Below are 17,540 nucleotides of genomic sequence, written 5' to 3' on the forward strand. Positions count from 1 at the left end.
CTGACATTTCTGTCTGTTTGTTTGTGTTTTTTACACTGTAATCTTAACCTGTCCAATGGGAATGCCTATTAGGCTTCTACTGGTGCTGCGGATTTGGCTCTCTGTGCTTCAGGATGAAAATGCTGTGCATGTAAAATATAGAGCAAACCAAGGTTTGCAATGTGCTGCAGTCAGAAGCTCAGAATTAGAATTTTATATTAGGATAGATGTATATCTGATATAAAACGGATTACAGACTGTTTCCCTGGGAGCAATGGCTTTTAGATTTAAATGAATATGGCTGCTTTGTCATTGATTTGTTGCCTGGTCTTGTTGAATTTCACGTGTAGAAGTGGAAGAATCCACACAACAATTCCTGCTGTTTGAGTTCTTCTTTTACAATTCTTTAACTGTCATTCCTAATATGCAACTGTTCAGTTACTGTACAAGCTTTTGTTTTCATCTCTGCAATCTTTTTTTCTTAATAGAGAACACAGATTGAACATGGTGCTCTCTTTCTCTCTCTTTCTTTCTTTCCTCAGCCAAATCAAACTCCAGTCGTGCATAACATTAAGAAACTTTCAATAGAGTTTCAGAAAGGTCTCTGCATTTTAAATGCGGAGAATTACTTGTGCAAGAACTTTATACTGTCTTTCTTCAGAATAGAAAAGTGTTACTCTTTCTCTGCATCTTCCAACTGAAGATGTCAGATGATTGACAGCCTGTGTTCAACTTACACCTGATTGAAATTTAAATATGTAGCCATGACTATTTTGTAGTTCCCTGTGTAATTTCTTTGACATTAATAGATTGTTTGTTTATCCAAGCTATGTTTGCACTGGTATTTTGATTTAATTATTTGCAAGGAAAGCCGCCAAACAGATGGGCCAATTGCTAGTCATCTGTTGCTATGACATTTCTCCATCTACATCACAAGGCCCTGCTCTGTCCAAAGCATTAGTTACTTTTTATAGTCTTGAACAAATAAAATATGAATCTTTCACATTCTCTGATTTGGATTTTTCTTCCTGATTTAAATTTAATTTAAAGAATTTAAATAAATATTTTTATTTTTATTTTATACATATCTATCTATCTATCTATCTATCTATCTATCTATCTATCTATCTATCTATCTATCTATCTATCTATCTATCTATCTATCTATCTATCTATCTATCTATCTATCTATCTATCTATCTATCTATCAGGATTTTTTAGTCTATTTATTTAGCTATTTGTTGCCTTTTTCAATAGCTTTATAAAATCATACCCAAAAGTTGACAAAATGGACAATAGAGATTTGTTTTCTGAATGAATTCCATAAGTGATTGATAAGTCAATGACTTATGCATAAAGACGGTAATTTGATTAATTCAGTGAATCTGTGTTTTGAATGAATCTGTATTTTTGAATGAGTCATGATAATACAGAAGAGTAATTTCTTGGAACTTGCATTCATGCAATATTTCCACAAATGGCACTAAAACGGTGTTTTAAAAAAGCTATTGAGAGTCTCTTTGTAGATCTGTATATGTGCAATTTTAATAAATAGCGCTCATTTTTGATTGATAACTATTAATTTTTTAAATGAAGCTGTTGAGTGGTCTGATGCAAAAAGACACTTAGTGGTTTCCAGCTTCTTGCTACAAAAAAGAATACAAAACTGTTTTGTGAACAGAGCGGAAAGATTCAAGTCACTGGTATGAATCAAAATAACCACCACTACAAGGCGTGCAGGGATCCATTGTACTCATTATAATGGGGCACAGCTCTTGCTTGTTCCTCAGCAGATCTGAACGTTACAACAAAGTACTTTTCCTCTGCAACAATTATACAATATTTAAGGCATGAAATAGACATGTTACACTGTGTTGCATTGTAAGTACTCCAGATTAGCACAGTTATGATGATCATGGCTTTGAAACGCTGATGTGCTTGCTGTGATGTCTTTTAAAATTTAATTATAATGAGCTTGGGAGAAAAAACAGCTTTATATTTTAGACGTACAGACTTTGTAGGCAAAGGAGTATGCGTCTTGAAAAATTAAACTCTTTGTATGTTTAATAAGCTGTCAGTGCCCTCCTCTGAATGAACACTAGTACAATTTGATCCTGTTGCTCTTTAAAGACACAGGTAGTCAAATGTATTCCTGCACTGCTCAACACACTGATTGGCTGGCCAATTTGTTGACTGACTGAAGGATAATGTATTGATTAGCTGATTTGTTTCAGGGTCAGGGTTGCAGTACCATTTTTGCATCTGTAATGCCCTTTGACTTGCTTAGTTGTAGATTAAAAGACATTTTATGTTTAGTAATATCACTGTCAGTCCTGTGTCTTGTTTCCCCCTCCTCTCGTGTCCATATTTGGCCTTCCTGTTCCTGTCCTCGTTCCCTGTCCTCATGAGTTAATTTGTTCCCAGCCCTGCGTTTAATTGCCCCGCACCTGTTTCTGTTCTTCCTTGTTGATGTCCCTGTGTTCTTAAGCCCTGTGTCTCCCTGTCTCCCATGTCCTGTATTGTTCGTCTATTCCCGAAGCTCCATGTTCCGTGTGTTTGAAAACCTCAATAAAACTCTGTATTGGAAATCTCTGTGTCTCCTTGCTCCAGGACAGCGTGACAATTACTGATTTGACTGTACTGAAATCAGAGAGCAAAACTTGAACTGAACGGGATGATGGAACTATTGCCTTAGCTGCTTTATAGCCAACTTAGTTTCAAAATTGATGAATTTTGCAACATTGATAGTTATTGAACTGAACTGAATTAACATTGAACTGACTTGAGCTGAATGACGGCACTTGTCTTTTGTAAAGACGCTTATAAATGAATTGAACTTGTTTCATAATTGATGAACGTTACACAGTTGTTGAACTGAAATGAATCAACAGTGAACTGTCTTGAGCAGAATAATGACACTATTTAAAATTTGAATTTGTCACACATTTCAAAACGTTTGCATCATTAGTTCTGTTATTTTCCTGTTTATTACTTTGAAGCAGCTTTGAAACATTCTGTATTGTGTAAAGTGCTATAGGAATAAAGTTGGCTTGCCTTCTACAGTGACAGAATTGTCAGATATTAAACACTTAGAATTCTACACTTTACAATCAGTCCTCAATTGCATGTATCATGAATGTTGATTAGTGTCTTCTCTCATGACAGCAAGCTAAAAGGCTCTCTAGAATTTTAATGATCCTATTAGGCAGTGAAGGCATTGTTGTGGGCTTTCTTTGAAAAGAGAACCTTATTTAACCCATCCATCCGTCATCTGTTTAGCTGTGAGATGACTAGAATTTAGTGTGATTTTTACTATTCCTTTAATTTAACTCTGACTTTTCACATTGACAAAAGGTGCCGTAATGGTGAAACAGGGCTGTTGCTTAAGCAATTAGATATTCTACAATTAAAATGTGCTAAATCAGATACGTCCAACACAGTTTCTCTCTTTGTAAGCGGTATACATGGAGGAAGGCGTTCCATTAAAGCTGATGTTAACAGAATTAAGTGCGCTAAGTTAACTTTTTCCCCCAAAGTGTAAGCTCAGCAGTCTTTTCAAAACGTCAAGTCTGAAGCCGGTAATCACTGGACGCCTGCGTAAAGGGAGGTTATTCATTTGAATTAGAACCCTTGATAATCTTTGTCTGGATTTTTCTTGACAGATGTTTCGTTTTGTGGTGCGCCCGTGCATTTGATTAGCCACATGCGAAGGAGAAGCTGTCACGCGCTTGACACCAGCGATCTTCTGTCCTCCCTCTCTCTTTTTCAGTACTCTTTCCTCACACCATCTCCATTAATCTTTTTCTGCCTTCAAACCACGTCCCCACCCGCCAGTCTCTGTTACATAGTGTTTTTCAGTCAACAGATTTGCTCCACCGTTCCTGTCCTTCATTACCTGAGGCCAGTGCCTAATATTTCATATGTCTTTGCATTACATTTCAGGGTTGTGTCCCTTGAAATGTGCATTAAGCTTAAAGCCATAACTCTGTAATGTGCAGGCTTGTGATTAAGTGATAAGAGCTCTTACGGACTGTCAGGTGTGCCGTTCCCTGTGATGCATGTTTTACCCTCAGCTGCCTTTAGATTATTCACTGATGGGGAGATTTGTAGCAGCACTGTTCTTTGTATGCTACAAAAAGTATTTGTACATTAAACACATACATAGTGTGATATTTAGAGAAGGCACAAAGCAGTTTTATAACTGAAAGGTCACACTTACATTAGGCTATTAGTGTTGCTGTGTAAATTGTTGTGCTGACTGAATACAGCTTGTATTTTTTGTACACTTTTTCATTTTCTGCAGAAAAATTGGTTGCCAGGTTAAGGTGGTTGCTTACTAGTTAGGTGCTTATTTGTTTAGGTGGATACTTATTGGCCCAGAAGCATTATTTAGGTCGTCCTTACCGCTTTATTCAGTTATTTTATTATTTCATAAGTGTGTGTTATATTGACTGCAAATAGAGTTTGGAATTATTTTATTTATTTATTTTTATGCTGTGTGTTCATTGCAGGTGTAACAGAACAGTTCACACAGAAAATGAAAATGATTTACTCACCCTCACGTCGTTCCAAATCTGTATGACTTATTTTTCTGCAGAACACAAAAGAATATATTTTGTGAATGTTGATAATCAAATGTTGGTAGGCTATGAAAGTTTTGGTTACCAATGTAAAAACAAACATTTCTCAAAATATCTTCTTAAAATCCATTTAATACTTATGTGTTTTTATTTTATTTCTTATTTTTTTCGTTTCTTAAGATAAATGTAGGACTCCACTGACCTCTCCAGACTGACAGAATGTAGAAGTTTAATCTATCCATTCTCCAACCGCTTGTGCTTTATAGGGTAGAAATTATTAATTAATTTCATAATCTTAAAACAGCAAAAGAGCATGCTAATTTATTGGCGATCATAACCTAATTAATATTCATGAGTACGCTGATCGCATTCAGTGACGTCAAAGGTAGAACATCTGTGAACCCCCACCTGTCTCCATAACATTTTAGACCAAAAAATATTTATTAATTACTAAAGTATCATTTTAATATGATTTAAAAGTAAACTTGCAGCGACAGGTTTCATCTGGAGGACAATGCCCCCGCAGAGCCCCCCTCCCATCTGGGAAGTATACAAGTTCTCCTCGCGTTTTCCGCGCATCAGTCCGCTGCGTTTGGCGCTGAGCGCGGCACCTCTTCTCTGACAGCACATGCACTGATCTCAAAGGGCTTCGGGTTAGGACTGAACGAAGACGTTTGACTTTTGGTCTTTCGGGAGTGAATGCGTAGTCTACACGGTTCATCTTCAGGCTCCTTTGTTAAATCGTGATGCCCACAGTGAATGACATTTCGTTTGGAGACAGAGATCCCTGAGGAAATTAATTGTCCTGTATTGTGTTGTATGTGATGTGTTTCACGTGTCTGCGCACCACATGGAGGTAGTTTGACTGACACGTGTTCCCACGGACTGTTAAATGCCCGGGATCCGGCTTTGGGTGATCTGTACGGTGGATGCGGCGGAAAGAAAGACCGTTCTGTGATCACCGGGAGCGGGGACAATATGAAGTCTCTCAGAAAGTGGAATTCCGCCCGGACCATTTGGATTATTTACCCAGAGATGGTTCTTTTTCCAGTTCTTTGGTTTTTATCTCAAACTCGGGCGGCCCCGTCTATAACAACCGAGCAGATGGATATGGGGGTGGTAGGTGCTTTTTCAAGCCTATCGTCCGACTAATAATCATCACTAATAATCATCGTTTAGGGAAAAGGCGTGAAAGAAAACCCTGTAGCCTGTGGGTAGCCTATAGATTAGACACGTCTATGAAGTCGAAAATGTATTCGGATTTACACTCCCACTCGTCTGCGTCCACACGCGTAACGGATTTCTTTCATTTATGTCTTCACAGAAGTCAAGTTTCACCGCGACGATTCAGCAGAAGCAAATCGCGCGTTAGAGTGTTAAAGAAATAGTTCCGCCAAAAATGAAACCATGTCATCCTTCACTCACCATCATTTTGTTCCAAACCTGTGACTTTCAGTCACACCGAGAAGGCTGACGGTCTCAGACACCATCCACTGCATTTTCACTGCAAGAAAGAAATTAATAATATAATTTGGAATAATATGAGGGTGAGCAGCCTAAATAATGGCAGAATGGGTGAACTATTTATTTAAATTGAGCTGCTCATTAATGCGTTAATTTACATTCCTTACCCGAATATATGTGTGAAGTATAGCTTACATAAACACCATATCTCATTCACACATGCATGTGGGTCGTATTTTTGCAAAACGTCGCCTATTTAGTTTGACCTGTTTACGCTAGAGAATGTCGGTATATGCTAAACGTTATATGGCCAGATGCCGGACTGTAACGCACAATTATTGTGTTTGTCTGTAACTGGAACCATAATCAACCTCTTCTCAGGTACTTTCCCCCTCAGACTCACTTTCATGCTGCGCGCGGATTCAGAAATGATATTTTCACGCGCACCGCTCTTTGAAAAAGCACGTGAACTGTGCACATCTGTTCGTTTGAAAGAAAAATTGAGCGTAGAAATGTTCGTTTATTGAGTAGGATTTGTTGGCTGAGAATTTGTTCATTGCTCAAACTAAGTTGTTAAAGTATTTATTTGTACGTTTCACGCTGGCAGTTTCTTCAGAAATGTCAAATTATGGTAGCAAAAATGAGGTATAAGGGCACTGACAACAACAAAACAGCAGAAGTTGCTTACTCAGCTTTAGTTGCATTCAATCATCCCTTCAACTTTTTCATTCTTTTATATATTCATAATTTAAACGAGCGTCGTGCACCTGTTTTGTTTGTCGAGGATGCACTTGGCTCACTTTGTACCCTAGGTAAGAAAACTTTTTTCTTTTTTAACAGGTAAGAACTTTTGTGAATAATGGTTTAGTCTAGTGATACAGTTTTTCATTTTGGTTAAACCAAGCAAAATATACTTGCAATGTTACTTGACAGATTTGTTTTCCATTAGTTTCGAGCATGACAAGGGGTGAGACATTCATATTTGTGTTTTTATTTCCCTTGGCCATATACATCAGGAGCAATAGCATGTAATTTCAGTTAAAAAGAGTGCTCCAATACTCGCTTGTTAAGTTGTACTATTGTATATTTGATTTTCCCTTCAAAGAAATGGATTTTCCTAATCAATATTCTTTTATCTTTCATATCCAGTAAGATTCCAAGAAGTGTTTGTAAAGTACTATATGTGTATTGATCACTTTCAGTCAGATATTCCCTTGCTTAAATAACCTCTTGTGGTAGAAGCTTGTAGCAGCATCCAATAAGTATTTAAAAACTTTTCATTTATTCATTTAAAAACTCAAATGAATGGCAGCATGTTTAAAGGCTCCGTATTTCTTAATGACCCTCACAAATCTAATCGTGCGCTATATATTGAGCAGTTGGTCCACGCATATAATGAGGCTGTTGACGTCTGTCAGCGTGTGACACTGCATGTCATCAAACCTCTGATCATTAAACGTGGCATAAATGCTCTGCAAAGGATCTCTGATGGGTTACAGCTCTCTGTGACAGCAGGCAATAGTAACATGACACATACACTTCTTTCAGGTTACATCTCCAGCAGCGTCCGTATGACTGTGGACGACAGTGCCGCTGTTGTTGTTAATTTTGCACCCCAGACCACTCATGCTTGAGTGAAGACTTAGGGAGTCGTGTCCACCTCCAGGGAGGCTGGCTATTGCTTTGCAGGCTGATGGCACAGCAACGCTTGACAGGCACAGCCGATGCTTTTAGAGATCTAAAAGCTACGGGTGATGGCACAGATGGTGGGATATTGCTGGGCTGGGGTGGAAGGGTGTTAAGTAAGGGCGTCATGATGGAGCAGATGGGCATGTGGCATGATGATTGGTTTTAAGACTGTTGCTCAGACTACACAAGTCAGCACAATAATGATTACAAACCCCATGCGACACAGTGGACCTCCCTCAGCATCCCTCCACCTTAACAATGCATCTGAAAATAACAATTAAGGTCTCATTCACTAATAATTGTCTGCATTGTTTCATATTTGTATGCACAGGAGAACATCACAAAAAAATTAATCTAATAAGCAATACGTTTCTAAGCACGTAAGTTTGTTCTTAATTTCTTTCTAATGTCAGTGAATTTAGAGTATTCTTAATGAGCGGTCACATGCCCGAGGTTTGTCATTTGCATGAAACACACCTAAACCAGCTCCACATAAGTACTTTCTACACAACCTTTCCTTTATAGCCTTTTATCATCTGCAAGATGCGCAGCGAGATCCTGAGGCTGTGTGCCTTCCTCAAAATGCTTTTGGTGAACCATGATTTGTTTGTTAAAACACAGATATCAATTGAGAATAAGACCCATTGATTTTAAAATAATGATACAGGTTCAAGATGTTTTATTTCCATATTTTTTGGCATTTTTTAATTAAAAATCAGTGTATTTTAATGAATAAAAGGCACTACAATGATATGTGTGTGTGTGTGGCAATTGTCATTACGGTAATGCATTTGATATTGTCTTATTATTTTAATGATTATTTTGATTACTTATCATAATTTATATTTCATTACTATAATAGTCATGATACAGCTTAAAACTAATTTTTTCTAATAGTTTTTAGAATTTTAGCAATTCATTAAAGACTCAACAAATTATACCATAAATAGGCTAAATACTTCAATATTTTTTATTAAAAATAGTTATTACATTTTATATCTTCTCCAGTAATTGGAGGGTAATAATAACAATTCCACATTCCATATGGCCTAGATTTTATTAATAGATGTAATTGTTTTGGTGCCTTTTTTGTATAATGTCACCACTTTTTGTGAGACTAACTGAAATAGGTAAAACCCATTCTGAGTAGTGTGAATGGAAAAATTCACCTCAATTTTAATCAGTTTGTGTAACGTCATGCAAAGGTGTTTTTCTTGCTTTTTTATTCCGCATTACGTTGCATTCTGTTTTGAGTCAAACTGTAATGTCTTTAATGAGAGCACCAGCTGGACCCATCAACAGATGCATGCAGAAGTGCATGGGCTCCACTGTCCGCCACCCTCACCCATGCTGTACTCATAGTACACGCCACACATTAGCTCACAAGCCCAGAGTGGCACATCCTCAACTGAGCCAAAGAGAGTCAGCCACCTCTGCTGTCATTAGCCTGTCCATCATTCACAATGTCAATTTGACCAATGTGCTCACTCACTGGCTCTCACTTCTAATTACCCAGAAAGACTTCAGCGTGACTGGGGTGGGCCTGCGATTGACATCCAAAGAGAGGTGGCCCAAAGCCAGCGCAGACCCACAGCAGAGTAATCAAGAGAAAGGGATGAGTGTAAGAGCACAGCCTTGGAGACTAAAAGGGGCCACAGCATTTAGAGAACTGGTAAACATTAAATCAATAGCATTTCTCTTTGGCTAAGATAGACCTGTCTCTCTGGAATAATGTACTGTGGGTTGATTTGCAGCTGCAGTAGATCAGGTGATCTATTTTTCGGGGAAAAACTCCCATTAGTCATACCTGTCAGTCGGAAATGGCTGCATTTTGCATTTCCTTACTGCTCAGACAGATAACAATGCAATGGGGTCTAGTAACTATTCTGGTGCTGGGTGGGCCTGTAGTTTAGTGCATGTTCCACTTTCGGCTGTCGTTCTGGATTCTGGTGACCTCTAGTCCATTGCCAGTCATCTGGAGTTTGGGATTTGGGACGAGGAGATTTTTTTTTTTAGGAATGAGGTCTGTGGAGAGGTGGCGGAGGTGTGGATGAGAATAGATTTGGCACAGTGAGGCAGCAGAGTAATATGTGTCGAATTATGCACCTGCTAAATCTGCATACCTATAGTCATATTTTTGAATGTCTATTAGGCTGCCTAATTAGATTCTCTCACAACCTGGAAGTTACCGTGCACAACTTCGAGGAATCAGGTTTAAAATTTTAGGAGTCAGAGTCACTGCCCAACAACAACAATATTGGTGTATCTTTCTCCCAAGCTATCACACTGTTTTTGATTGTGTCTTGCCCAGAGTGGAGAAAAGCACTAGGGAGGAATAGAAAAGGATGGATGCTCATCACTCTCTTCTCACTCCTATACTATAACCCATTCGAAAGAATCCCTGGATGGTGTCTGTAGATATATAGAGTGTCAGACAGTCAGAACTTTAAGGAGCCTCAGATGCTGTTTCTCATTGGCACCCAGTGCAGCTCATCTCTCGGGGAGACAAGTATCTTTTAGAGGTTTTGCTGCATTCTGACCCTGTAGACTATCTAGATGACATGAGCGCCAATGTTGATGCAGGGTCAGGCACATGGTTAGCGTTCTTTAATAAGAACCATGTCTTGTGTCAGACATGTAATCCAAAAAACGAAAACGTGTATACATTGTCCTTTTGTCATTACTGACACTTGCATTTAAACAGGTCAATAGCAACCAAAAGCAACCATATTAATATTTTTTGGGGCAAAACATTCTCGTATATACATACTTTTTTATATGTGCTTAGAAAAAAGTGCTTAGTAATTTTATATAATGAATTATACATCTAAATCTATATCTATCTATCTATATAAAATGCAAAAATCATGAATCATGAAAATTACTGGAGGATTTATGGGAATTCATTGGTCAAAACGTTTGGAACCTTGAAGATACATTTGAAATGTATCCTCTATACTTTTCTGCCTCATGCAATGTATGTAAATTGAAGTGTGCTAGCATTTTGTTTAACATGTACACTGACAAAAGAAACACCTAAAATAGCTAGTCTTCTGTACACGGTAATGATGTATTTTTGGTATGGGCCCTATGAACATAACAGGCCAGGGTAGTGATTATACTGAAAGCCTCAATGGATAAACCTCAGGAAACACAGTGCCCTGTAATAAGTCAAATGCATGAGGGAATGAAAAGAGCAGGACCCTACGCCAGCAGCTAGCTCTGAGTACTACCAGATCAAACTGTGTGGTAAAGGAAGAAGGAAGGATGTAGTGTAGCTGCACGCAATATTACGTGCTTTCCATTGGATCAAACCGATTTCAGCACTTCAGAACCAATGCTGTTCAAGTCCAAATTACTAAAGAAAACCCCAAATTAACTCCATGTGCACCCTTGGTCTTATTTTAGCTCAGGGGTACCCCTATCCTCCCCAGGCAGGCTGAGATCAAGGACGTCTTTGCCATGGCTGTCCAAACAACTGACTGGCTCTTATAATTATGGTGGTTTGTGTTGGTTTGGCGTACTCCTTCCCAGCTTAAAATAAACCATGCTGAAACAGGCAACGATGAAGCACCAATAAAAAAAGCCCCAGCAACAGCAAAGCTTGTCTTAAATTGCTTGCAGAATTAAGTTTGTAAGAGTTTTTTTCCTCCTTAATTTAACTGCCATCCCCACCATAAACACGCAGACAAAAGGCCAAGTAATTTTAAAATGCACCCTGTAGATTTTGGTGACAACCCCATTATGGCCCATTAAGTCTGTTCATTTTCCAGGTCTTCAGAAGCGCACAGCAGGTGTTTCTGTGGTTTGTCTCTCATTTGCATTTTTTTCACTTTCTAACGAGATGACAAGAACGGAGAAGGTTGGAAGAAAGGCCTTCTCAGATGCAGAGTGCCAGAGAAATCATTTTGTGAAGGCTTTTGATGTGCAACAACAAAAAAAAAGATTCAAAATGTTGTAAGGTTTAAATGACACGGCTCCTTCCACTTCTGGTCCCTGTGAGAATGGCAGAGAGAAAGAAAGGTATGTTTGAGCAAGTAATACCTGTAGATTTAGACAGATCCAAGATGCATGGCAACACCATGGTCAAATATAAAAGGCAGTATAATAAGGTATTCATTTTGTTTCACCATAAATTGATGACTTGCCACAGCATTAGATTTTTTCTGCAGTTAAAAACAAAATATCAGCATTGTTAGATTTAATAAATTAAGCTTTCATTACAATTACCTCATGAATACACACATTTTCATAGAGACACCGAGTTAGGATGCAGACACTCCATGATTTATTGATTTCAATTGGGATGGCATGTTGCAAGAACGTAGAGGAATAATGCAAGGGTTTGTGAAAGTGACAGTCTCTCATGCAACCCAAAGGGTATTGAGTGTATTCCCATAATGTCCCATAACAAGTCAACAAGGTTGTCAGCAGGGCTTTCCATTGAAAGGATTAGACTTAGTTAGTTAAACTGGACTTGGATAAATAATTCTATCACACAACCCTGAATTTATATACTGTCAATTGTATGTCAGTGCCGGGTGGTGAAATAAGCAGCAAGGCTTGATCCTTCATCAGTGTGCCCTTGGCAAGGCTCTTAATCTCAGAGAGCTTTAATTGTACTGTACAGTCTTATGATAAAAGCTATAACCGATTTACTGCTTAACCTTCATTATTTGAACAGTCATGTTGAATGCATTTGTGTTATATAAAAATTATCACCTTCAAATATCTTTTGTTATGACCTTTTTTGTTTAATTTACTTGAATCCAGTGAGTACAATGAAATGAAAGCATGGCCATCGTAGTTGTAGGGAATCACTTGACATGGCATTTTGATGGAAATCAAACATCTAATATTATTGAGTGCACAGTGAGGGATTAAATTGCTTTAGAGCACAACAGTGACTGACCACTTTTTAAGTGGCCTTGGTTCCGGGGTTTTTTATTTTATTTGTTTGTTTGTTTTTTCACATTCATTTTCATAAACATAAAAAAAAAAGGCATTCCAATAAAGTGTTCTAAGCCATGAACTGAACAAACACACTCCGAGCTGAATCATAGCAGTACAGATTTGGTTTTATAGAAAGGTATTTAAAGTTTATTAGTAAATATTTTAGATAGTTAGAGAATGTAAGTAGGCTGAGGTATCATTTGCAATGCAAACAATGTGGGACTTCAGCTATTAAACTAAAATGTTGATAAAGTGAAGTTTCTTCTATTATTACTATATGTCAGAGCTTATGATACGTTTGTTTATAAAGGTTTACATATAACAATATTGTAGGACCAAAACAATATTGGACCCCACTGAAAAATGACAGAATAAAAGACTAAGAATAAAATGAATCTCTACAGAGCCCGCCAATGAATTTAGAGGTAGAATCGTTATTGGATATGAATCAGCTCCATTAGTAGTCAAGAAAGCAAATCATCACATTCTTCTGTTTGTTTGTTTATCAGTAGCCTCTCGTGGTTGTTCTGAACTTTTTGACTACTTGTTTGTCATTTTAATGTCTAGCAGTTGCTAAAAAGAGGGCCTCTAGGCAATTTTTTCAGATAATTTCTTGTCTCACTTGGATTGCTGTGATGGGTATTTGGGTCAATGGGGCTGTCTCAAGAGAAAAATAGCAGTTTTAAGTGTGCTTTTATGATCATTTCTATTCTTAGCATTTCAGGGAGATGAAAAGCAGAACACAAAGCACCAAATAAAAATTCTGCCTTTCTACAGAATTCTAGCATGAAACTCTTGATGGTGGAGTCCGATAGGTCTACTCAATCTGACCTATTGACATCATTATCACATGGCACAGCTGATTGGTTTTCTCCTGTATCAGTAGCCAATGAGCTCACTGCTTCAAATACCTGGCTTTTGTTTGCTGTAGCAGTTTGAGGTGCACTTCGGAAACCCTACACCTTCCCCAGCTCCACCTGTATAGATCTGCTAAGAGGTGATCATGTTTGCTAAATGGGGGTTATTCATATTTCCTACATGCTCACAGCAGCATGTTGTGGATGTATTGGCAGTAGCATGTCTCGGTACTTGCTCTGCCGCAGCTGCTGTAGCAGCAGCAGCATAGCAGATCTATTCCGCCAAGACCAAATACATTAACATTGCCATGTACATTACCATCCCAATCCCTCAGAGAGTTGTTATGACAGAATTACAATTCACAGCCACCGAGCTAAGGTGAATATCTTACCTCTTGTTGGGAATTAACAAAGCCAATTGCTCACTAAAAGACTCAGTGTCTTGTTGTTGTGGTTTTTTTTTTGTAATTCAGTGCAAAAACAAAAGCAAAGTCCTTCCTCTGTGTTTTTGTTGACATACAGTCATGAATAGTCTCCTATTGCTTTGCGTAATAATTAGTTTGAGGAGAGTTGTAAGCTAATTGGGAAGAGAATGATCTTGTAACTAGCATATGTAATCTGGGATGAGCTGTATAGTGTGTTCAACAAATAAGTAATAAATATTATTAGTATGGTATTAGGGGCAGGATATTGTCATTCTAGAAAGCATCTGATTGGGCAAAAATCTGTGTAGTGCAACATGAGTCATCAATATTTTGTTCCATTTTACCAGAATAAAAAGTCAGTAATTTTAAAATATTAATTTTGATTAGTAATTCTATACATCTGCTGTTAGTTTAGCATATAGCTGGCCTCGAACTGAATGAAAGAATGGAATTAAAGCTGCAGAGTTTCAGTTGTACAAACTGAACTTACAGTACTAATGTATTACTCATGCTACAGAAATCTATCCAGTGAATTGCAAGTTATAAGAAAGAGTCAGTCAAGGCAATATCAAAGCACAGCAGAAGCTGTATATTCAATGCTTCAGCAGACAACATCTATCTTCTCCACCTTTTCTCATTTGTGGAGGTCAGAAATCTTCTGGAAGCGATGTGTATATAGTGCTCAATGACAGTTTTATTGCTCTTTGTGCCCATTCGGTTTCACAGATAAGTATGAAACAAACCCTTTGGTTTGTTGATAGTTATCTTAGTAAATATTAGAGGATAACTCAATACCACCACAGTACAGATAAAAACTGAAGAATCTGAAGACAAGACAAGACTATATGTCACATGGGCATGTTGTACTGTAACTAGATGATTTTGAATCAAATGTGTTTTCTAGACTGGAAATGTTTTTTTTTTATTGCATTCACAAACCTATAATTACTGCATTACTTTCATAAACATGTCAAGCTTACATGTTGTTTTTTCCACCTTCATATCTTGCAATGATACTCAATGATTATCTCACAATTGCAATTTTAAGACTCACAGTTGGGATACGCACAATCGCGCTGATTCGCACACGTACAAAAAAATAAAAATAAAATTAAAATTGTTGAGCCAACTTAAAATTTTAAGGCAACCAGCTTTTAGCAGACTTTGAACTGAGTTCTCTCAACTTATTATTCTTATTTTAAGTTGGCTCAACTTTTTTAATGAATTGCGTTTAGTACAATCACGATAATTGCAACGATGAGAACGCATATGAACAGTTAAATTAAGTGCCCCCATCAAACCCCCCTCTACTTTTTTCCCAGAAAACTGAACTGAAACAAAGAATAAAGTTAAGCAAAAAGTAATTTTGTTATAATTTACAATGAGCAGTATCTTTTAGGCATATATGACTAATAAACTTGCATATATAAATTCAATATATATTGTTAACAAATGGTAAAAACATATAGTACCATATACATTTTTATATATATTGTTAACATATATGGTCATATCATATAATACAATATACCATTTTAATATATATTGTTAACATATATGGTCATAACATGTAATACCATATAAAAATGAACCATATACATACTTTAAATATATGTCTATATACAAATTTTACTATGGGAATTTCATATATGTTATAAACATACACATACATATATCCAGAAGATGGATATATGTGATAATAATATATTGCCTTATATGTAACATATATGACAACATCGCTACTGATATAGGGACATATGTGTCATATATTAGATTTCCGTATGGGTTTCTCAGAATTGCTATATTATTTCTCTAAATTGTGACTATAGCTCTCTTTATATCAGCTTTATTTCCCCCAATTGCAACTTTATTTCTTCATATTTACTTTTTATCTTAGAATGTGATTTATTTTAGAATGTGAATTCTTTTTTACAGGCAGGAACAGACTTCCATACTGTAGCTATGTGCAGAAATGGACTCTGTAAAAGTCTACTTATCCTGAGAAGTATTCACTGAAGTAAGAAGTATGACAGCTAGCCTACTAGATACAAGGCTCTGAAAACAATCAAATATAATTTTGCCCTTTCCAATGTTTCGAAGATGTTGATGTATTTGTTGACATTTAAACGTTGTAATGTCTTAAATTGTAAAGTCACAGATTCTTGTTTCAATTTCCAATTTTTCATTACCTAACGGAACCTTTGGGAGCTTTTGGTAATTTCATAAACCGATTTTACTATACAGTTGACCTTCTCTGGTCGGGACTCATTTGCTTGACAAAAGCGACATTAGAGAGTATGTTACTTTTCAGGGTGGCCTTCTCACTCATCACCTGTGCGCTTCTGTTCTGCACATTTATCTGCTTGAAAGCGAACATCTGTGGTTATGCTTTGTTGAAGTGCCCTGCAGCGAGGCCCAATGGTGATGTCACATGACTCATGAGTCTGGCCCCAGAAAAGATAGGAATTATGAGCTAATTAGCCTTGGGATGATTTGTAGCAATAGAATGGATGAGACTCCTTCTTTTGTTGTGGCCTCTCTAATGATATGACGGACCTTCCCTGATCACACAGACTCATCCACATCCACTCGCCCCCGTTCCGCTGCACAATATACAGAGGAAATAGACATCTGATTTCATCTGGTTCAGAGCGTCTTGCAAGAATTGATTCACTGATTCTGACAAGGACACAAAAGCTATTTTTACGCCTTCCTAACTGAGTCACTTTATTCAGCTGTGTATTTATGTTTGTTTGGGATAAGCTGAGATATTATTACAAGAACGTGAAAGCAGTCAGTTGTCTACTTTCAGATTGCCTCTCAATTCCCCCAGGACTGATTTAGCATTGAGGGAATGTTCTCATACAATTCTTCCAAAATGTATTTCTGTGAGTTATTCAAGGAAAAGTAAAAGCTCCCTTTGTTGATGGGAAGTAAACAAGTAAGAAAACATGATGTCTTATTACATTGTGCATTCAGTGTTTATCAAACAGTGACATTTGTCAGTCTAACGCAGAAAACAGCATGTGCATGGAAAGTTGAAGTTGACTGCAACTTGCGTTTGTTCGTTTCTATGAATACACATATTCTACTGTCAACACTCAGCCCCAGTTGCCACCATTCCTCAGGTTTGTTTCAGACAGAACGCTTCCAGGCTCTGTATATATATATATGTGTGTGTGTGCGTGCGTGCGTGTGTGCATTAATATCCATCACATTGATATGTATGACTGCGACAGCTGCTCAAGAATCATGTTGGTAACTCACAGATAGAACCGAAGCAAAAGGCTTTTCATAAAGTGTTTCAAAAGTTTGGACCCATTATTTATTTTTACTATTTGCCAAAGCAGTTATGTTATCGAATGTTATATACATATATAGTTGTTTTTTGATGTTTGGCTTAGTGTTATGTTAGAATCATTATTATACTCATACCTTTTGTTCTTTAATATTTTGAATTGTTTTTAGAAGTTTTTAAATTTTGTTGTATGCATTTGTCATTTTTATTTAATTTCTTTATTTTTAAAATGTTTATAGGTAGTATTATAAATTATAAAGTTTTAGCTTTTAGTTTTGGATCTGTTTTTAGTTGT

At 37.1% G+C, this 17,540-nt stretch overlaps 1 protein-coding gene across 1 annotated transcript in view; it reads left to right on the plus strand.

Annotated features, from left to right (window-relative positions):
• Positions 1-5,488: 5,488 nt before the first annotated feature.
• Positions 5,489-17,540, plus strand: part of mmp17a (matrix metallopeptidase 17a) — a gene marked incomplete at both ends in the record, with an annotated part of 88,727 nt that continues 76,675 nt past the window's right edge. The window contains 2 exon segments of the mRNA XM_079404666.1: positions 5,489-5,521; positions 5,523-5,678. Coding sequence (XP_079260792.1) covers positions 5,489-5,521; positions 5,523-5,678 — 189 coding nt within the window.

This window comes from Barbus barbus (assembly GCF_936440315.1).
Source record: "Barbus barbus genome assembly, chromosome: 43".
In the NCBI taxonomy this organism is placed as follows: domain Eukaryota; kingdom Metazoa; phylum Chordata; class Actinopteri; order Cypriniformes; family Cyprinidae; genus Barbus; species Barbus barbus.